This window comes from Siniperca chuatsi, linkage group LG1 (genome assembly GCF_020085105.1).
Source record: "Siniperca chuatsi isolate FFG_IHB_CAS linkage group LG1, ASM2008510v1, whole genome shotgun sequence".
Lineage (NCBI taxonomy): Eukaryota > Metazoa > Chordata > Actinopteri > Centrarchiformes > Sinipercidae > Siniperca > Siniperca chuatsi.
The window spans coordinates 10615202-10638426 of record NC_058042.1 but is presented as its reverse complement, the minus strand read 5'-3'; the positions used below and the strand labels follow the sequence as shown (position 1 = coordinate 10638426).

The following is a 23225-nucleotide window of genomic DNA, read 5'->3' as shown; positions in this document are numbered from 1 at the left end:
GAAATTTAAGAACATTTCAATATCGCGAAAACTAAAATTCTGTCTAGATGGGTGATGTTCTGCTTATTTATTTACCAGTTAGTCACTTTTTCTTTCTGATGTCTTTTGTTTCAAAAGGTGAGATCTCTTACAAGAGGAGGCCAGATGCTTTCTTCTCTGTACAAAGATGTATAAAAGATTTCATACAAAAAATCTACACGCATGTACGTACACACAAACGCTTGTACGACACACTCAGACAAACACACAGATGCACAAATCCATGACCAACACTTGGATGTCCCAGTGAAACTGGCCCTCCTCTCATCCTCAGGATAAAAGGGGAGATAATGCATTATACATTTTCTCCACTCTTCAACTGCTCATTATAGTACAGTCAGAGTCTCTGCCTAAAAACAGGTTGTTTCTAATGAGACCAAGTTTGCTACATAACCCCATCGTTTTCATTCAAGTGTAACTCTGAAATGATTTTCTGGGTGTGTTGTTGCCTGCTTGTCCCAAACCGTACAGAAGCCACTGATGTCACAATGACCAAATGGTTTATTGCAGTTGTTTGACTGCATTTTTTTTTGTAATGTAATTTCAGATTAATATTTATGACTGCAGGGAACAGTGTGCTCATTATTTATACCATTAAAGTTGAGTCTATAGGCTGTCAGGATCTCTTTCTCATTCCATGAAATGCACTGATGAGGTGAATCCAGGTAAAAGCCATTAATCCTCACTGATTTATTGCAATAAGACATCACAGACACAGATAAAGAGAAGTTGATGAATTAGAGATATTTTTTTTAACTTTAGGATTATTAAAATTAACATTATGCAAAAGGAATGCTGCATCAGTATCAGGGATGCAATTAAAGGAGCATTCAGTGTGCACCACTATCAAACCTGTGTGGACCTGCAGCACATAAAACAAGGGCAATGTTTGTAATTGCAGTGCGGATGACCATCAGACACGATGGCTTCAACCTCAGATCAAGTGTGCAGAGAAGTGTGCAGAGAATCCCCCTCATTGTATTTCCTTGTCATCATGGAGGATGTCCATACAAAACGTTCTCAGCATGATTCACTGTAACAGGGAATTGTAGAAAAGGTTTCAGTCGTAGTCATCTGGACACTGTTTTCAGAATCAAGACATTTCGGCTCCTATCATTCTCAATTGTGAAAATGGTCAGAGAACTCAGAAATTTAAGCTACTCTGTGTTGCTTAGGCCCTGCCCTCAGGGAGGAGTCTTCCTGAGTGTCTGCCGTTTGCCTTGCCTAGTTTCACCTGAAACTGACCTTCTTTTGTTTCCATGATGGCCCAGTAATCAGGCCTATTGTTCTCTGGCTGCACCTCCCTCATCACAGTTAAGTCCCTGATTAGCATATGATTGGCTTGACCATGGTGTTAATACACTGTGGTAAACGGTTGGCAAGTTGAATCTCAGACCACCATTTCTGTTTAAAGAGTGGTTTTCTTTTTTTTTCTTTTTTTTTCACAAAAATGGCTTGGTCCAGATGACCACGACTGAAACCTTTTCTACGATGGAACACTCCTGGACGAATGAGGGACTACACCATCTTGTAACAGGGAATTATTGGCAGACATCTTGATTCATAGCCCCTCAGTTATAGGCTACATGTGATTTTCACAGTAAGTCATCCACCCAATACTACCCCATAGGTCGGTTGTTCTTACCCTCTAATACGACACACAGGAGCGTTTCCTAAATGAGTGCCCCTACCGGTGGAAGTTGAGGACAGGCTGTAAGGTGAGGAAGGGCTGAAAGATCATGGTTTGGGTTAAAATAAGTACGTTACGTTAAGTTACGCAACTAACTTAAGAATAAAGTCAATGACTTTTGGTTTCACACAGGACACAAACCCTGGTCTCCTGGGTGAAAGTCCTGTGTATGTTTGTGCCATCCATCATCCATCCACCCCACCACCTCCATAAGCGGACTTTCTAGCTCTTTATACTATGTCACCTGACTTCCTGGTTTCCTCCCATCATAATTACCACTAGAGGTCGCATCCTACAATAAATGTAAACATGGGTCGCAGTAAGCTGCTTGCACAAATGACCTGTATAGACGTTTTTCGGGTGAGGACAGTTTGGATTTTCATTGTACTTAATCATCTTGTCCCTTCAAGACGTTGATGAAGTCTTGTGAATGTGGTGAAGGGGAAGCTTACTCATGTCATGGCTGTTAACAAGGTGCAGAGAGAGTCCGACTATCAGCACATTGAAACTTGGAGCGTGTCTGTTCCAGCTGTTGTTCAGAACTTGGTCCTGATTTCATTTCTGGGTGTGAATGTCAGAATGATGGTTTTGAAAAGTTATGAAACTGTCTGAAATCAACTTTTGCTACTTGCAGACTGTTAGAAGAACTTATTCTTGGAAGTTGTAGACTGATGTACTGTATGCCTATTATAATAGTCCACTGCATTATACAGCTGTTTGTATGCACATTTCAAAGTTATAATAGGAAGTGGTTTAAGAAATGCAAACAAATAATGTGAACGCTGAGATCAATAAAGTTTTTGTCTCCTTACATTTTTATGGCTATCCATATGGTTGCAGTATACTGACTATATATTCTTAAAGCCATATGTAACCAGGGCGGTGGTTTCAAAGCTTTTGAACAGATTTAGACAGTAAAAACCTTGCTTAACTCCACAGTAAACAGATAGATTGGATAGGACTGACACTGATCTCATTATGTTGCGTCCTTTTGTAGGAGAAGCAGGATTGAGAGCAGGATTGCGTTTAGAGCTTGTTAATATAGCTGCATGAAAGCTTACTGTGGGAGGTCGTACATTTTTCCTTTTTCTTTACTTTAGAGTCACAGCATTCAACATTTTATACTTTGATGTTTTAATTGAAACTAGTGGTCATTTCCTTTTGATAAAATTAATGTGTGTTGAGACTCAGGTCTTAGAAGGTGCAGAGGTGTATGGTATTATTTGCATGTTACCAGCTGTTGAGGCCTATTCAATGAAGGGCACTGCAAAATTTCTGTGAAATGACTATTTGCTATCAGTAGTTACAGTCTGACACCTCTACCTGTGAGTCTGTGAGTGAATGGTGATTTCAATGTAATGCAAATAACCTTTCATCTTCCTTATTTTCTTTTTTTTAAGGTAATGAATTCAAATGTCATTCTTGAGCACAAGGACAGTTTAGTCAATACACCCTTTGTATTGTATTTGTGAGAATTATATGAAATCTGGCAGTGCTGTACAAACAATCAATAAGACACAGCTATGTTTCAGATTGTTTCTTTTTGAGTTCTTTCAATAAATGAAGTTAAATTCCAGTTTATGCCTGTTAGCAAAGTAAGCACAGCATTGTGCAGATGGTAATGAATTCATAACCTGTAACATCACAATTCTGACATCATTTACACTTAGGCTAGTCACTTCATGCATCTTGGGCAGATCGGAGCTATCTGATCTCAAAAAAGATAAATGTAAATGCATCCAAGAAGCATTCAAGACAGATTGCAATCCGATGCCATTCTAGCAAGATGTTAAAAAGGTGTAATTGCATGTATCTCTCCAAGACGCACATGTAATCTTTACTCCTCTCACAGCGTAACTATGTCAGTAAGCAGTCTATGGAAAAAGCCACTCACTGTCTGATTTTCTTAATACATCCATGGTCTGTCTCCTCTGTTGGCAGCTAAAGTTTCACTACAATTACACTGAAATTGTCTCCAAGCAGACGAAGAGGGTTAGACATTCAGTGGTAGTGTGTTTCACAGTGAATACACAGGATGAACCAATAAAGGAATGAATAAAAGCTCCTAAAAGCCATGCTGACCTCAGCTGCCCTTGTACCTGATGCTTTTTGATGCTTTTTAGACTCTTACCTTAATCAAACCATAGTCTTTAACATTACAGATGACATGCAACATGGGAGGTGGATTTTTTTTACTGTTTTCACATAACTATACTTTCAAGTAAGAAATGACTTTAATATTTTAAGATTGAAAATGTATTCTTGACCTTGGAAGCTACTAAATGGACCTTGTAGTAAGATTGTTGTGTGAACTACTGTTTTCAAGGTCAGTAAAGAACTTCTCAATTTAAAAAGAGTACCCTACTCCGTCGATTTAGCATTGCACTCCTATAACACTGTCGGATTCGCGATGGACAGTTTAAAAAAAAGGATCAAAATCAATGCTGCAGAACCAGAGATATCTTCTGTTTTATTCCATGAATTCTTCTGCCATGTCAAAACCTGGTGCCTACATTACCCATAATGCAATTTAATTGCTGACAATTTAGTTGCAGATTCAGGTGTGTTATGCTAGGAGAGGCTAATGTTGCCTCGAGTCGCTAGCCTCAAGCAGAGATGAGGAACGGACTACAGGGGATGCTAAACTCACTTCTTTCTAACTTCACATCCACAGATTATTCAAATTTGTAGTCTTCTGCCCCAACGGATGCTGACTCACCTGAGGCAATTTAGCAGATTTTGCACAGCTCCCTTTTGGAACTTTTGGAGTTCCCCTTTAAAGCCATCATGGACAAGAAATCATCTGAAAAATTTGAATCTACAATTCAATGACAACTGGGCAACTTCTTCTGCTGAGGAAGATTCTGTGATATAATCAAAAGCTTTAGAACAGCTACTAAATGGACCTTGTAGTGAGTTTGTTTTGTCACTTGTCACAAGACTTTCAAAGCTGTGTTATTACCCCTCACAGCAGCCTGATTCATTGCTCAACATTATGGATACTTTCACATACACACAAACACATTTTATGCTACTGAAATCTACTTGAACTCTGAGGGGATTAAATGCAAGTGAAATCCCCTGGTGGGGTTTAAAATCTGTGTTTGTTCCTTCGAAGCTGTCAGAATCGTTCAGTAGATTCGGTAGGTGATTATCCATGCGGCCATCCCCTGCCACCTCTTCCCAGAATCAAACTGCTCACTTTGTTTTCATCTGAACTCGGAGGGGTTATGTTGTCATTTTTATGAAACAACAAACCTTTCAAAACTTTATTCAGTAACAATTGACATGGATGCGACATTGATGGAACATTTATGACACATTCAAAAGGTGTTAGATTGGTATGCTTTTCAGACATTATGTGCTTTTTGTTCAATGCACCAAAGTGCATTATGCCGCTGTAGGCTACACCATGGCTAATACGCACCTCCTCAAAAATGTAACCACACAAGGGCTGCAGCAGCTCCTGTGAGCACCACAAATGAAATTCCATTAATCTTCATTGTTTTGGGGTGGAAACAGACATCTCAGAGACAGATATATCACAACAAATCAAGTTAAAACTATCTGTGTAGCTCGATATCACTAAAGTCAAATAAGAAGAAAAGGCAGAAAGAAAACTATTGGCATTTCTTGGTTTGCTCACACCAGAGTAGTGATGAACCTACAGAGAATTATCCCCCAAATCTGCAGCTCCCCTCGGCTAGGAGCTTTATAGCGAGCTTCAGCTCGTTGTTTAGTTGTCCAGCAACTTTACTGTTTTGGTTCACTCTCACCTCTCGCTGTTTTTGGCCACAGCAGGCAGCTGTTTATAGCAAGAAAGCTCTAAAAACCCATTGTACACTACTTGCTTAGCACCAAACAACAGACAGACACAGCGACAAGCTGGTGAACATAGTGGAGCATTTAGCAGCTAAAGAGCCACATATTTTCCTCAGGAGTTGGTAGAGACCAAAAACAGAGCTAAAAGAGAGTTAGTATTAGACTTAAAAACACGATTCCAAATTAATACAATTATTGGAATTGCTGAGAGCCTACATAAGTACAAATGGAGAACAGCATTATGGTTTGTGCGTGGAGATTCACTCTTGACCTTGGTAATACATATCTGTGATAAAATACTCTAAACTCAAGGTTCACTTACTAGCTTTTCTGGAGTTTCTTGGACTAGAGCTGCAAACCAACAATTATTTTCTATATCGATTAATATTTCTTGCGAAATATGACACCTGAGCAAGTTTTATTCGCTTGCTCAGGTGTCATATTTCATCACATCATGTGAGCTAAGAACAGAGACAGAAGTAACAATCTCCCCACCGATACACAACCATCTGTTATCACATGACCAAAGAACTTCATTTGATGAAACCTGAGCTAGTTTGCCTGATATCGTTACACACCATTTCCATCTTCAGGCTGACATTGCCTCCACTCTAACTGATTTCTGTGAGGGAAGGGGGATTCGATTTTCCCTAACCAATCACTAGAGACCAACGTATCCGCCTGAATCTAATGTAATTTTAAGTTGACAATGATGTGTAGCCATGCCAACATACTGGTCTTGCCAGGGTTTTAAGAGTGGAGTAGAGCAAAGTAAAAACTAACTATGATGTCGGGCAATATTGAGAAGACATGCCATCTCAATAGGAGCGTCTATCTTGTCTATAGCGGTCGCCATTGTTGTTATTACTCCTCCTTGGTTCCGCCACACAGCTTGACAACAGCTTGACAACATTAGTCCCACCCGTGGCGCTAGTTAGCTAATCGTTAGTCCCCCCCAGGATTGGATAATTGCTTTTTCAACTGAGAAACCGCTATTTCATGTCATGATGCCAGACCAGAATCACTCAACTTGGTGGAGTGGGCGGATTCAAAGGTCTGGACCCAGGCAATAAGCTTGTGCCATTTGCTGACAGTTGAAAGCTCCAGAAAAAGCGACTAAGTGAGCCTCGACTTTAGAATATTTTACAGTATCACACAAAAATTTTGGTTATTATAAATATCTTCTGCGTTTGTGTGATTTGAGTTCCCCTCCTTTTTGAATTCTTTCAGTAAAGTTTGTGATGGTTTAGATGCTGATTGGTTAAAAGCCATCGGTATTTGGTCAGCTGAGGAGGTGGAGCGGAGACAGACAATGCGATCATTACAGTTTGTTGGCCCTTCAGGATGCAGCCACGGTTGAAGTGCAGAAAGAAGAAGAAGGGGCGAAGGAATAAAGAAGGAGTGGTGAAGGGAGCAAGAGATAAAAGGACAACGGGGGAAGATGACAGAAGGAGATAGAAGGGAAGGAAACTGTAACCATTGTACAGTGTGTGTGTGTGGGTGTCGGTGTGTGACAGTGAGAGACAGAGTATGTTATGTGTGTGAGAGGGCAGTGTGTATGAGAAGAGCAATAAGGCTGGGGTTCATCGATCAGACTACAGCATCACACACACTCACGCACCCAACACCCCTGCTATTTCTGTGCTCTCATTAGAGCCATTGTGGAAAATATAGCATGGAAGTGAAGCAATGAGGCTGTTTTTACATATAATAATAGATTAATTAATTAATATCAATTAATAGATTGTTTTAGCCCTGATCGATACCACCCTTGTGTCTGTACAATAAATATGAAGCTATAACCAGCAGCTGGTTAGCTTAACTTAGCAAGACTAGAAACAGGGGGAAATAGCTAGTTCTATCCAAGACGTCTAAAGCTCATTTATTAACACGTTATATCTTGTTTGTTTAATCCGTACAAAACTAGAGGTGTCCAGTACATGTACAAACAAACCTTTAACACAGAATCTTCAAACTTAACTTACTATACTGAATCACCATCGTCTCTGACCAAATCAGTAGCTTTTAGCAGTGGAGCTGATAACTCTCTCACAAATAGTTTGTTGCTGAGTCATTAACCTTATCAATTTCATAGGCCTAGTTTTGTACTGAACTGAACGTGACAGCTTGAACCAGCAACATACTGAACGTACTACTGAACTGGAGACAGTAATTGTGATGTGTTAATTTACTGTTCCACATACTGAAGTTAATTTGAACGGTGATGACCTCGCTTAGCTTAGAATCTTTTGACTGAAATGTTCAACGATTCAAATTCAAATCAGCAAATCGATTCATAATATATGTATTAAACAAGCAAGATATAAAGTGTTAATTAGTGAGCTATCGAAGTGCTGGTAGGTGGATTTTGGTACCTTTGGGTGAAGCCAGGATAGCTGTTTCCCTCTGTTTCCAATCTTTATGGTAAGCTAAGCTAAATGACTGGTGGCTGTAGCCTTATATTGAATGGACAGACATGAGAGTGGTATCAACATTCTGATCTAACTCTCAGAAGCAGAGCAAATAAGCATATTTCCTAAAATTTCCAACTACTCCTTTAAGACAAGATCATTTGGCCAACCTTGTTCCTCTTCTCACTAAAGTCCTTAAAGTCTGAATCGTCTGCTGCACCTCACAACTCTTAAAAATAGACCAAGTAAGGAAATTCAGAAATAACACCATCAAATTTAAAGATCCACAGAGGTACACAGGCGTATGCAAAAACTGCAGAGGTGCAAGTGTTATTTATAATGCAATGACAATATGGGCACAGAATATATTATGGTTGTTGTCTTTGTTCTGCATCAGCTCCTGGGAGGAGATATAAAAAGGGGGCAGGGTAGATGTAAAATAAAGGAGGCTGGAATTTTTAGTTGAAAGGAAATAGCTTGTCTTTCAAATGTGCACAAAATATATAAATAATCACAAACTTAGCATACACATTAATTTTGGAGGCACTTCCACACACACACACACACACACACACACACACACACACACACACACACACACACACACACACACACACACACACACACACAGGGTTACAGGGTGTGCCCAGCATCAGCAAGAGTACTCTCTGTGCCTGCTCTCTTCCTCCTGGTGCCCTTATTGGTTCCTGCCCAATCTGGCCATCCAATCACATCAGGCAGAGCGAGTCTGTGCATAGACTTGCAAATAATCTGCGGTTTTACAATAACACCCCACAACCACCACCATTATCCCTGTTTCTTTCTACGTTCTCATTCTGTTACCTTCCAAAAAGTGATGTGGTGAATGTAAATTACCTGCCATTACCTTCTTACAGCTACAAGTAACTTGTATCCTTGTACCCTTCCTTTTGTATACTATATATATCCTACCCTACATGCAGTACATCCTATATTGTGTGGACATTATTCTATTTTTCTTATTCTAGCTTTGTAAAATGCATCTGTAAAAACTGTTGTTGTTTTCCTGAGCATGTCATTTAGTAGAGTAGAGGCTTATAAAGCTGTAGTGAATTATTAAGCAGGGTGAATTATGGGGCTGGCGTGAGTGAGTGAGAGAGGGGGGGGGGGTCTGGACAAAAATAGGTCAACCTAGCAGTGGCAACCCAGGGAAGTAGAAATGATTCTCTCTCTGAGGAGCTTTGTGTGTGTGTGTGTGTGTGTGTCTGTCAGGGGAGAATGCGTATTTGTCAGCAGCTCATAGTGTAATGCTAATTCATATCCTACAACAAAGCAATTTAAGAGGAAAGGTTCCTCCTGTAAGCTATGAAAGAGAGCTAAATGTCAATACAGAAGTGGAGGTACTTGAGTATTTCCATTTTATACTACTTTATACTTTTACTCCCCTATATTTCATCAGGAAATATTCTACTACATTACATACATACCATACAGCTATAGTTACTAGTTACTTTTCAGATCAGGATTTTACATTAAAAAAACATATTATGAACTATAAAATAAAACACATTGTTAAAGACTAAACCAGTTTTCCCAACCTTTTTGTCACATCATCTCACAACCCGTCAGATCTTAGAAGGGGCCCAACCCCTAGCTACAACAGGAAATTGCTACTTACACAGTGATGCATCAGTGTTATCAATTGTGTAATAATCACAGGGGCCCTTTTTCCGTGGAGCAAGCCCCTTAACTTTTGATACTTTAAGTATAACTGATAAACAGGATATGAAGGACTTTTACTTGTAATGGAGTATTTTTAGATTGTTGTACTGGTACTTTTACTTAAGTAAAAGATCTGAGTACTTTTTACACCACTGCCAACCCTACAAGTATACTGTATACAGAAAATACAGGACTTGCTCTTGACAAAGGAGAAATGTGTATGTGAAGGTTTATACTGTCAATTAAAAACACAGAAGTTGACTTTAATTGGGTCCAAATGACCAAAAAGGGAAAACTGAGAGACCTGTAAAGAGTGATTTAGCCTCCCATCAGCTCTCCTAAAGTACACAGAGTAACAGGGGCGTATTTTAGCTCTTAAAAAAGCATCAAGTATTTGTCAGATTTCTCCAGAAAGCTCCTTTTTTGCTGCTAAATGATTGGACTGTGGGTCTGAAAGTCTAGTTTGTCCTTTACTATCTCTTGTTACTTTTTCATTTATTATATTTTATCTGTGTTACATGGTATGGGAGAAGGCAGCAGAGTTTAGGTTTAGGTTTTTACAGACATTGGGATCAGTAAATGTGGAGTAAATATTATTTTGGAATCAACTGATTCCTTCACAAAATGCAGCAGGTTTTAAAGGATTTGTACGGTCATTCATTTAACTGGCTGATAGTACTTATGTAGAAAAGTTTTGCTATTTTGTTTACATGAATTCATTTACTGTTGCAGCAGAAACTATGAATATGCTTTAAACCTAAATTCAAACTTAATTATTTTTGGTGCATTGTCCATTGAGAATAGCTTCTCTTTTTTACTTGGCAAATGGTCAAGAGTTGCTCCGATGGTCAGCTGTTCTTCACAAAACTCTAATTCACCCCTCAATTCAGTGAGGAGCTAACAATTCAGCATTTTAATCAGAGACAGCTGAAGCGGTAAAGTTGACCTTGAACCAGATGTTTTCTGATGTCCAGATCTTCTGATTCTTTAACAATTTAGAATTAGTATCTGAGTATTCAGGCAGGCATTTAAGCCAAGTTTTGATTGGGTGGGCCAGTTTTGGACCAGTCCCTCTCATGCGAGTTATATCTCAACTGTCTCAAATCCTTCTCTAATTTGCCTGCTCTTCTTATTGTTATCCCTCTTATGGTTTAATAAGGGAAACCAATAGAGTGAAGAAGAGTGAGACAAAATCTACTTGTGTATTGTAAGTATAACTGAACAGTTACATGAAAAGATAAAATGTGAAATTGTGCAATTGTGCAATTGTTTATATTCAGAAAATTTTACAGTTTGGTTGATATTGAATCAAGAATTTCTTAGGTGAGTGGGGTTGCCCTGGGGAAATATGGACTCATGACCTCAGTATTCAAAAAAATCCTGCCAGTATACATTTCTCTAATATAACATACATTCATTGCATTATTTTCTAAATCCAGTAAGACTGCTTAGTTCAGGTCTCTGATTTACCATCTATATATAATCTGCTGGCTATGACTGCTGTTCACATCAAAATGCATATGCTATACTGCTGCACAGACAAGCAGTTCAACAAGAGTTCAGGGGAAGGCAGGAGTTTTTTTGTTTTTTTTGTGTCATAGTGTGATTTTACTCTGTAATCAGTTTTTTATCATTGGTGGAAATATTGGCTACAGAGATAGAATCCCAACATCTTATGAGCCGTCTGTCCTGTGGGGAACAGATCCACCAGTTGTTACCAAACAGCTGAGAGTGTTACCACTGAGCAAACTGTGCCACCCCACCCTGTGTGAGTGTGTGTGGAGGGATGAATTCTGTGTTTGCATGTGTGTTTGTAAGAGTACACCTTTGTGTGTCTGTAGCTATGTGTGTGTACCTTTGCGGTGAAAATACACACTGCCAATCTGTTTTCTGTGTATGTGTATGTGAAGGGGTGAAGAGGTTTATGTGTGTGTATGTGTGTGTAGTGTGTGTGTGTGTGTGTGTGTGTGTGTGTCTGTAAAAGTGAGAGAGAGAGGAGAAGCATGACCTACATTTGGCAAAGCTCATCGTATGAGCATGAAACTGCCTAACATCACCCCAGAGCTCCTCAGCACAGAGCCACCCGATTGGCTGCTTTCAGCTCCAGCCTGACAACAGCACTGGCATCACCCGGGGGGGGCAGCATGGGGAGGAGGCACATACATTAAATCCAAAAGAAGAAAAGATGCAAAGAGAAAAGAGATGGAGAGTGTGAGAGTGAGGTAAAGGCTCCAATAAGAGACAGTGATGCTTATGAAGGTGTGTGTGTGTGTGTGTGTGTGTGTGTGTGTGTGTGTGTGTGTGTGTGTGTGTGTCTGTGTGCACCTGTACTACTCACATTCTGGGGACTAAAATATGTTTTGGGGACAAAAAGCTGGTCCCACAAGATAAAAGATTACATTGTAGAGTTAAGACTTGGTTTTAGCCAGTGAAATGTCTCAACAACTGTTGTATTGGTTGCCATGAAATTTGGTACACACATGCATGTCCATCTCAGGATGAACTGTAATAACTTTGGTGGACCCTTCACTTTTCACCTCGTGCCATCATCAGATCAAATTTTTAATTTGTCCAATACTTTGGTTTATGACTAGATACCTGCAAAGCAAAAATGACATTCCCATTAGCCTCAGCTGTACTTTGTGTTTAGAGCTAATTAGCAAATCTTAGCAAGCTAACATGCTAAACTAAGATGGTGAACATGGTAACCGCTGTGCCTGTATGCAAGTGCAGCCTCACAGAACCGCTGCCATGGCTATAGACATTTAGTCTTGTTTGGTTAAGGTAAGGGTTTAGTTTTGGTTCATGTTAGACTAAGGGTAGGGGGTAGGCATGTAGTGTTTATGGTTAAGGTTTAAGTTTCCAGGGAATGAATGTAAGTCAATACAATGTCGTGCATAGATGCTGACTTTGGTGTCTTTGGTCATGTGTCACAATAGAGTGGGGATTTGTAGCATGGCGCCTCTAGAGCTGACAAACACACACACACACACACACACACACACACACTCTTTCTCCCTGTTCTGCCTCTTTGTCCCACTCTGTCTCTCTGTTTTCTCTCTCTCTCTCTTTGGCTCACGCTCTTCACAGCTTTAATCTTTAAGTTGTTTCCATAGAAACGACTGCGTTCACTCAGTTGATAACTGTTGGATGGCTTCTAAAGCTATAGAAAAATGTCCTCACCCAACATAAGCCTCCCCCACAACCCAACAACAGAAGAACATCTTAGTCACTGTAGGCTCATTGATCCATTAATTATAAATAATGAAGAGTCAGTATTGATGATGCCAGGCACACAGGACCAAAATAACTGCATCCAGTTGATTTTTTTTTTTTCCTGGAGTGAGAATTATCTACTGTTCACTACAAATTACATTACCGTGTCACTACAGCTATAAGTTCTTAAAAGGTGGTTTCGGTGCTGTTATATTTTAAGGAAAGTAGATAAAAGCAGATCAGTAATTCACAGTTTATAAAACGATAGCTAAGTCACAACTCACCTGCATGTAGGAGACAAGACAGGTGACATTTGGTAGTGAACTCACAGCCTCACTTGGGTTATTTCAGGTTGAGGTAGCAACAGCAGACCCCTCCTGTTCTCAGGTACAGCACATTGGTGTTTCCTCAGTTGCCTCAGAAGCCCTTTCCCCTCCCTTCCCTTCTCCCCCTGTCTCCCTCTCTATATATCACTGTCTGTCGCTCTCTTGGGCTCTCAGATGTGACATGTCTGCACACACACACAGACACAAAGGTCAGAAACTGTACCATAATAATGTAAAACTATATGCTTTTAATTTGAAACGCTGGATTAACAAATTAGAAACAACAAACACAGACATGCATGTACCTGTATACACACACACACATCCATTCACACTATGACCAGCGGGAGGAGTCTTCCTCAACACATGCACAGCAGGAGATCACCCCCTCCCTGCATATGTGCTGGTTTCCATGGAGACACGCAGTTAAAAATAACATGGGCGATGGCTTGTCTCGTGCCATTCCACCAACATGGCTGAAGCATTCGCAAACACACACACACACACACACAGTGGCACAGAATAATGCTGGCTAAAGTCTGTTTGACAAGCACACACAGAGAACAATATGAAAACACACACACACACACACTGCCACCATCATAGTTGGCATGATAGCGGCGTTTATTCCCACCCTCCTGCCGCTCGTCTATACAGAGATGATATCAGAAGTTATATAGAGGGAGATGACAACAAGACGCCTACTATAGTGCAGTAAACTAAACTGCTTTAGACTACTTTATGTGGAGTTGTGTTATAGTTAGGTGAGAAGTATGTTGTTTTATAACACAGGCATTATTCTGTATTTTTGTTATTGGCAACAAATCCCATGAAAAGTGTGTTAGTCTGTTTGTCAATACTTAGTTATGTCCCTACTCTGTGTGTGGCTCTCAGCCCCAAGCCCATTCATTCCTACTGAAGACGTGAATCTTTAAAAATGGCTCACAAATATATAATTCTATTTTTTAAAAAGGTTCAGTAATTTCCTAAAACAGCTGGGCACTGTGGTTTTTTGTAAAAGAGTAAATAGTGCATTTGTTGGGGACTATTTTCAGCTATATATTAATATATGCTAGTGAGTATTTATGTCAGTAGGATGGTGTATGTGGGATTGACTCAAAATAAACAGTGCCTGTGTTCATCATAATGAAGGAACATGTTGGCTCATTGATGTGTTTTTAATAGTATTAAATTGGGCAACAATGGAGCTCAATGTCACAGAGGAATAAGCTATCAGGCTTTGGCTACAGAGACAATACTTGTGAGTAGGATCAATCATTTTGTCATGGTATTCATTGACAAAATAGGAAAAATATAGAATATCACCAGATTTATCCTTTAAATGAAGCTCTGCTGGTCAATGTTCTGTATCTGTAATCAAGATAATTATACTGGTCAGGAGATAATGTGTGGGACAGGAAAACAAAACATATTTCTACCAAACAAACGTATCACTATATCTCATTTGTCAGATTTCTTTTTCTTTCCTAAGAATTATTCAATAGTTTTCTGCTTCTTCTTTATCTGATTTGTGATCAAGCAGTTAGGGAAGCTAAAAACAGAAAGAACCAAAGGATTTGTTTGTTCTATTCTAGCCATCAGGGTTACTCACTAAAATCCATGCTAAGTAACTTATGCAAGCAGACGAATGTACAGGGTGTCACTTACCAGGGATAACATTTAATCCAAACCCAAAGACCACAGGTGACCCCTCTGGTACATCAGACACTGTATGTGACTGACATTGTGTGTGTTTGTGTGTGTGTGTGTGTGTGTGTGTGTGTGTGTGTGTGTGTGTGTGTGTGTGTGCACGCACGCGCTGGTGTGTGCGTAAATTCATGCTAATGTGCGCGCTGGTGTGTGCATAAATTCATGCTAATATTTCCAAACTAATACATAAAAGACACAGGGATTACTATGGACCAAAGAGAATAGAATACAAACATTTCCCCTGTAGTTTAGACTACATTATATTCTCTCCATATTTCCTTCCCTGATTACTGCCTCTTTAGGTACAATACTGCAATATTGATAAGGATTGGGGAAATACAGAAGCCTCACAAAGTTTATGCAAGGAGCGGAGGCCCTATACAACAACATGAGATGATAAATAATTGATCTCCTGCTGCTGCTTTTCTCAGCAACTATGTGTCCACTGACAGAAACGTGTTTTGGGATTTTGACTTGTTCTGTTTTTGTGTCTCAAATTGATGTGTAAAATATATAGGCTTTAAACTCCAACAGCTGCGAAATATTTTTCTTTTGTTTTTCTTTATCTGAAATGAGGATCTAAGGATAGAGGGTTTTGTGTGTTGTTCCTATTGTAAAGTCCTCTGAGACAAATCTGTGAATCTGGGCTATAAAAGTAAAATTGACTTGACTTAACAAATACGTCCACATCTTGGTAAATACACATATTCTCTTTCTTTCCGTGATTGAAATGAGAAAGTCGAAACCACTCGCACGTCTGTGTGTTAAAGGAATAGTTTGACATTTTGGGAAATGCGTTTATTCGCCATCTTGCAGAGAATTATACGAGACAATTGAAACCACTCTCATGTCTGTACGGTAAATATGAAGCTACAGCCAACAGCCGGTTACTTAGCTTAGCCTAAAGACTGGAAACAGGGGGAACAGAGGGAGCTAGTGTGGCACTGTCCAAAGTTCCAAATCCACCTACCAAGACCTCTAAAGCTCACTAATTAACATGTTATATCTTGTTTACACCACACAATATTGTTATACATGTTGTATCGTGATAACACTTCAGTAGAAAAACTGAAGTGTAAAAACAACACGTTGTGGTGTTACAGAGGAATATGTGACAGACATTTCTTGGCCAGTCTGTGGATAGAGCCAGGCTAGCTGTTTGCCCCTGTTTCCAGTCTTTGTGCTAAGCTAAGCTAACCAGCTGCTGGCAGCATAATTACTGTACAGATATGAGCATGGTATCAATCTTTTCATTTAACTCTAAGCCTTTTTTCCAAAATGTTGAATTATTTCTTAGGGTATGGAGCTGCAGCCAGTAGGCAATTAGCTTAGCTTAACATAAAGACTGGAGGCAGGGGAGAAAGCTAGCCTGCCTCACTCCAAAGTTAAACAAATGAGATACAACGTACTGCTATAGTGAGATTTAAAAATGTGTAGGTGCATGACATGAGAGTGATATCGATTGTCTCATCTAACCCAAAATGTCAAACTATTCCTTTAACGGAAAAGGGAGAATGGATGAGTGGTCTACTAGAATGGCAGTGCAGCATTTCCAGCCATTAATTATGAAAATGTTGTTTTGTTCCATAGAATAGTGACCTTATTTTCTCTATCAAGATGTTTACTACAGTATGCACACTTTGGTTGATTTTTCAGTTGCCTTCTTTGAGTTCTACATATAGAAACTATATGATAAACATATGGCAGCACTCACAAATCCACCGAGCACTTCAGTGAGGTACCTTTCAGCCCACACATACGTTGTCTCTGACTCTGTGTAGTGTTCATGCTGTGCCACTAAGGGGCAGTACAGGAGCACTTTCAGTGGAGTCTGTTAATATTGGGTAAACAGTGTGTGCAGAGCCAGGAAATAATCCCATGAACATTTAACCTGCTGTTATGTTGTTGATATTTTCTCTGGCTCATCGGGCTCACTGTGACGTGGTGGTTGCTATAAATAAGACTTTTGGTTTTATTGTCAGACAATGTGACTCACCTCTGCTAGCCATTACAGATAGGCCTCTTATAGAAATGTGCACACAGTCACACACACTTGTTATAACATGAATTTTGTGCAGGTCAGAGGGGCAGAACAGAGGGATTGAGGCGGGAGAGGGAACAATAGTGCAGGTGTGCAGCTGGGGAAAAAGGGATGGGAAAAGGGAATGGGGGCAGTATGATTTATTCATTTTGTGGGGAAGGAGGAGAGAGACAAATATAGAGATAAATAGAAGAGGAGATAAATAGAGGAATGGTTCATAAGCACCAAACCAAGAGAGATCAAACTGAAATCTACAAAATAATTGGGCATGATCCCTACATAAAGACAGGTCTGTAAAAGTGTGTTACTTAAAAGATGACACAAAGTGATTTAGCCTAAGTTCCTCATGCAGGACAAGCCATTAGGGCCCTATCCAAAAAGCTCAGGTTACAATGCAGCTCATATGCGGTTGAAAGGTCTGTGATCCGGCCCTGATGTTTCAGAGATCACTCAACACCACAACTGACAAACAACCCCAGGGATGATGAGCGATTAAAGGCCTCCCAGCAGTCCTGTTTAGAGAAACTGCTGTAAATAACTGAGGCAAGCCACAATAAACAGTCATACATTTAATATTCACGACCTTGTTCTACTATGTTTGTGATGATGTTGACCACTGCAGTGAAGTGTGTGCAGACACGTGGTGGGTTCACATGTGTGCAGATATTTTCGGTGTGTCTCTGTCAGTCCCGGCGGGAGGCTGAAAGCTCTTCGAGCAGACTGCCAGCTCCGCCAGCTCTACTCCAAAGTCAGTGAACTGCCAGAGCTCCAGATTACAGCAGATTACCGGGCAGGGTGCTCGTACACTCTCTCTGTCTCTGTTTGTGTGTGTGTGTGTGTGTGTGTGTCATACTGTTTATTTCGCAACCACATGGGTATGTTGACTCTTCACAATCAGTGTAGACAAAGACAAAGTTTCCTTGATAAGGACAATGAATGATACTGAGAATAATTTTCTTTCATCTTTTCAAATTATGGCCTGAAATGTCCAATTTCTGCCTCATTGTTTTAACGTTCATCGATTATTTGACTATAAAAATTAAGCCAACACAAAGTCAGGTGTTCTGACACACACACCCTTAGATCATTACTCTTTGGTGGGAGCAAAAGAAGGATTGAACACGTGATACATATTCCCAGCATGTGGTGAATTAATACATTCATACTTTGTGGTTGAACCCCCCCCCAAACACACACACACACATATTACTGCATCATAAAGAGATTATGGTCAGGGACAGGCCATGCGCAGGCAGGATCCTACCATCTGACACAAGCAGACGGGGGTGACTCATAGAGACGACAGAGATGGGACAGAGAAGTGTTTGACTTTTTGATGAAGCGTAGGTGCATCATTCCTCGTGAGTGCAATGTAGTTCTCGACAAGGCCAAAGTGAAACGTCCACATATCATGAGGACAAAGAAGAACTATTTCTTTTCAGTGACGTGTTGGGTCAGCTGAAGGGAGGAGAGAGCAGGGACAGCAGGTGGGTGGGTGAGGAGGTGGAGGGGGAGGGTCTGTGTCTGCAGATGTTACTAGTCTGGATGCTGGACTTGCACAGGAATGTTTTTGAAAGGTCTGCAGGAGTAAATAAGGTGGCGTTATTGAGAGACAGATGAAAAAGAGTCTGCAGGAGAGAGGGAGGAGCAACAGAGGAAGACAAAATAGAGGAAAAGAAGAAGAGAGAGTAGACAGCTGCTGACCATGGCTTTGGCTTGTCTCGGTCTAGGCTGCGTTCCTGTGCGATCCAAAGGTACTGTCCGTGTGTCCCTTAAAACCTGTTACTCGTTTAGTTCCTGTTATCATTATTTACACTGTAATTAAGACAGAAATGTGACTATAGTGTCACTGTGATGATGTTACACTGTGGCGATGTTATATCAGCTCACTGTCATCTACCAGGAAAAACAGTTATCATTCTGTCTGTATTACATTGTGCTAGATTTAATCACAACAGTCAATGTCGTTTCAATATTGTGCACACTACAGTGTTGTGGGCATGAGGTTGTTTTATAATGACTTCAATTATGTGTCATGAAAAGTGTCCAACACAATCCCAAAGTTTCCAAAGATATCAAATATGTCAGGTTGAATTAAAAAAAATGTCTAAAATGATGCACATTCATCTAGTATATTTTCATTTGATGAAACGGTGCATCCGTAAAATAAAGTCTTGAGATTTAATGTTTCACTCATAGTTTGAATATTTCATTTCACAATGTAAACATCTAGAGCTGAAATTATTATTCATTTAATGGACATAAAATGAATCGGCAAACATTTTGATAACCGATTAATCAGTTTGTAATTTTTGAATTGTTTCATTATTTATTTAGCGTTTCTTAAGCAAAAATGGCAAGAATTTACTGGCTACACCCTCTCATGAGAATATTTTCTGGTTTCTTAGTCTTCTAATAGTAAACTGAATCTATTTTGGTTTTGGACAGCTGGTCGGCCAAAAAAAGACATTTTAAGACGTCGCCTTGTGTTGTGAGAACTTGTGATGGGCTTTTATCCCTATTTTGTGCCATTGTATTGACCAACTATTGATCGCTTAATCAGGAAAATAATTGGTAGATTAATCGATCATGAAAACAATTGTTAGTTGCAGATCTTTAACCATCATATAGCTTCAATGAAGAGTTAACAAGATGATACAGAATACATAACACTGTCAGACAGTGTGGAATAAGATCATTTTGACAACCTTAAAGCTAGTTAAGGGGGGAAACTGTACGTTAAACAGTTAATGTGCAAGTGGATGTTAACTTGCTAACAGTGCACAGTTTTTCCTCTGCAGAACTGGCTAGCTAGTGTTTCTTATATAACAGCTGTCTACTATGACAAGATTCTGCAGCTACTGCCATAGGGAGTGTGCTGCCTGACCCAGATACACCCTAATACATTCTCTACTAATGACTTACATTCACACACATCTTGGCCAGAGAGCAAGAGACAGAGAAGGATACAAAATCATATAGCTGTACCAGAAAGAGAGCATGTGCAACATTAAAGCTGTGGCATGTGGAGAGTTAGTGCTGTCATTGCAAATGTCATGGATGATTGTGCCTAGTTATGATGTTTTTTATAGTTTGTTGGCACGGTTCTCTTTCTCACACTAACGCAAGTCCTCTGTGCATAACAAGAGCCGGAGCTGTTCACTGGTTTGCTCTGGTCTGTTACTGACCCTCATAACATAATTTTATTTACCATGTTCATGGTGTAAGCACAACATGATGGAATCTTCTAGTTATTGTTATGATTTTTTTCTATTTATTATTGTTCTTAATGTCTTTCTTCTTTCTCTACTTCCCTAAAACTTTGTGGATCACACAAGCCATAAAGCCCACATCAGTCAAGCCTTCCAGATATGTTTAAAAAAACTCATCTACTTCTAAGGTAATGAAAAATAGACCCATTAGCCAGATGAGGCTGAAGTGGCGCCATAAAAAAACCTTTTACATTTTAGCCAATAACTCACCTACTGTACATCACACATTTAAAACCGTTGCATTGGCATTGACAGTTGTTAGCTGAGATGGCTCTCCTGACACTACATAAAACTTCAAATTTCAAATACTTATAACTCCCGGTGACTGATTTGATATGTTCTGTCTCAAAATTCATATGAAGCCCCTTTGTTGGAAATAAGATTTGGCTATATGTTTTCCTATGCTATGTTACCAGTGAATTTTCTATGCTTGTGTATCTAGGGTCAGGTTGAACTTCGATGATGATTCAAAGGGGGCACACAACATATTGTAAATTCTAGCTTAGTTGATATACTGTATAATACATTTCTTCCATTTTCTCTACCCATTAATCCATCCTGTTTCTCACCATCTCTTATTTAAACTGTTCAGTAATTCTGTTGATGTCTCTCTTTTCTTCCTCTTTTCAATCTACAAGTATTTATAACAAGATTTTGTTTCATCCTCTTAAATATCTTTTTTTTCTAAAGATAGAGACAGATGTTTATCATTCCTAGTGCATTCTTATCTATTGTTAATGTGAATCTAAAAAGTCCTGTTGATTAGTGCTTCTCTCTTATTAGATCCAGCCCTTAATCAAACATTTTTAAGCACAAAATCCAAATTGCATCAAAGTTCATACACAACTTAACCATAAACATTTGCATTACTTCTGTTTAATGTGTTTTTAGAATGTTTGGACCCTGTGAATTGCTGCATTTCTTTGTTACATAGTGTTTTCTACCTTCTTTTTTACTCTACTCCCTCTCCTCTCCTCTCTTGGTGCTGTTGGCATGCAAGTCCTGATGATGACACTGCAAGTTGCTGACACTGCACCTGCAGATTTCAGGATGAGGGGAAACAGAGATGGAGGAATACAGTAAGAAGGAGAGGGATGATGGGAGAGACAGAGTGTGCATTAGATGAGTGTGTATGTGTGCTCAGCCATGTCTTGACTGGTCCTGGATGTTAGCGATGGGTAACTCCCAACATAAGCTTAATTACAATTGGATGCAGATGAGGAAGAAGAGGTGCAGGACAGCAAGAGCAAGGCAGGAGCGGGACAATGCAGTTAGGGAAGAGAGGTGAAACTCTAAAAGATGCTGAATACAAACATTTTGATTTTGCTACTGATCATTTATTTGGGGAAATTATTTGTATTCCTGGTTGATTCTCTGAGATATAATAATTAACTTTGAATCCAGCACTGCATTGTTCTGAGTCTTTTTAGGGCTATGTGAGTTGCTGCCAGAGGGAAGTTGGCGAGATAGTGGACTGAGTGATCAAGAGAAAAACACAGATACACCCTGTGTGGACCAGTCTGATAAATACAAATTTTTTACATGTTTGTTTGGTGAAATTGTTGCTGCAGCCTGGCAATGGACACTAAAGCTACATCTAATGGAACTTTGCTGATGTTTTGTTAGCTATGCAGGTATTCTACAATAGTTCTAGACTTTATAGGTATATGTTCTTCTTCTTTTCCTTTCGGCTGTTCCCTTTCAGGGGTCGCCACAGCGAATCATGTGCCTCCATCTAACCCTGTCCTCTGCATCCTCTTCACTCACGCCAATTAACTTCATGTCCTCTCTCACTACATCCATAACTCTCCTCTTTGGTCTTCCTCTAGACCTCCTGCCTGGCAGCTCCAACCTCAGCATCCTTCTACCAATATATTCACAGTCTCTCCTCTGAACATGTCCAAACCACCTCAATCTGGCCTCTCTGACTTTATCTCCGAAACATCTAACATGAGCTGTCCCTCTGATGTACTCTTTCCTGATCCTGTCCATCCTCGTCACTCCCAAAGAGAACCTCAACATCTTAAGCTCTGCTACCTCCAGCTCTGCTTCTTGTCTTTTCTTCAGTGCCACTGTCTCTAAGCTGTACAACACCGCTGGTCTCACCACCGTCTTGAACACCTTTCCTTTCATTTTTGCTGATACTCTTTTATCACACAACACACCCGACACTTTTCTCCACCCGTTCCAACCTGCTTGCACTCGCCTCTTCACCTCTTTTCCACAGTCTCCATTGCTCTGAACCGTTGACCCTAAGTACTTAAAGTCCTGCACCTTCTTCACCTCTGCTCCCTGTAACCTCGCCGTTCCACCTGGGTCCCTCTCATTGACACACATGTATTCTGTCTTACTGCGGCTAAGCTTCATTCCTCTGTTTTCCAGAGCAGACCTCCATCTCTCTAGATTTTCCTCCCTGCTCTCATTACAAATCATGCAAACATCACCGCAAACATCATAGTCCATGGAGATTCCTGTCTAACCTCATCTGTCAGTCTGTCCATCACCAGAGCAAACAAGAAGGGGCTCAGAGCCAATCCTTGATGCAGACCCACCTCCACCTTGAACTCCTCTGTCATGTTAAAATCCCAAAATTTTGCTTTTCTTATTGCTGCTTCACTGATGTTTGAGCTTCACTGTGCAGAATGATGAACGTGTGGAGTTTGACACTAGAAGCCTTTTTTTCACATTCATCTGCTGAAGGGGGAAGGTTTCTCTGTGCTCACCTTAAATCTGAGTTTAAGGGAACATTTAGCTGAGTAATGCAGCCTTAGCACTACAATTTGAAGAAGCAAGAGAGCAAGAAAAAAAGAGTATCAAAGTGGAAGAGAATGAAGGGATAATCGCTATGTTCTATCACAAGGTGTGATATGCAAAACAAGAAAATAACTTTATCTGTCTGTGGCAGTCTTAAGGGCAGAAAACTGTGTAATTGTTTTAGTGTGAATAAGCTGGCCTGCTGTGCTTTAACCTTAACCTTTAAAAGTGGCTGAATGCTGC

At 40.0% G+C, this 23225-nt stretch overlaps 1 protein-coding gene and 1 long non-coding RNA gene across 7 annotated transcripts in view; one reads left to right on the top strand and one right to left on the bottom strand.

The window, feature by feature from the left end:
• Positions 1-23225, bottom strand: part of LOC122874494 — a 44677-nt gene that overhangs the window by 6427 nt on the left and 15025 nt on the right. For 2 of the 3 annotated variants that reach the window (XR_006377621.1, XR_006377620.1), the window contains exon 3: positions 21173-21264. This is a non-coding gene — a long non-coding RNA (uncharacterized LOC122874494). Of the gene's footprint in view, positions 1-13163; positions 13391-21172; positions 21265-23225 lie in introns of all 3 variants that reach the window. The other variant, XR_006377622.1, reaches the window with a different exon arrangement.
• The window catches only part of nhsb (Nance-Horan syndrome b (congenital cataracts and dental anomalies)), a 54965-nt gene that overhangs the window by 18153 nt on the left and 13587 nt on the right, over positions 1-23225 (top strand). Inside the window, exon 1 of one of the 4 annotated variants that reach the window (XM_044192405.1) lies at positions 18471-18710. The exons of the other annotated variants lie outside the window; for them this stretch is intronic. Within the exon in view, the coding sequence (XP_044048340.1) occupies positions 18662-18710 (49 nt within the window). The 5' untranslated portion in view covers positions 18471-18661. Of the gene's footprint in view, positions 1-18470; positions 18711-23225 lie in introns of those variants that run through there. 4 annotated transcript variants of the gene reach the window in all.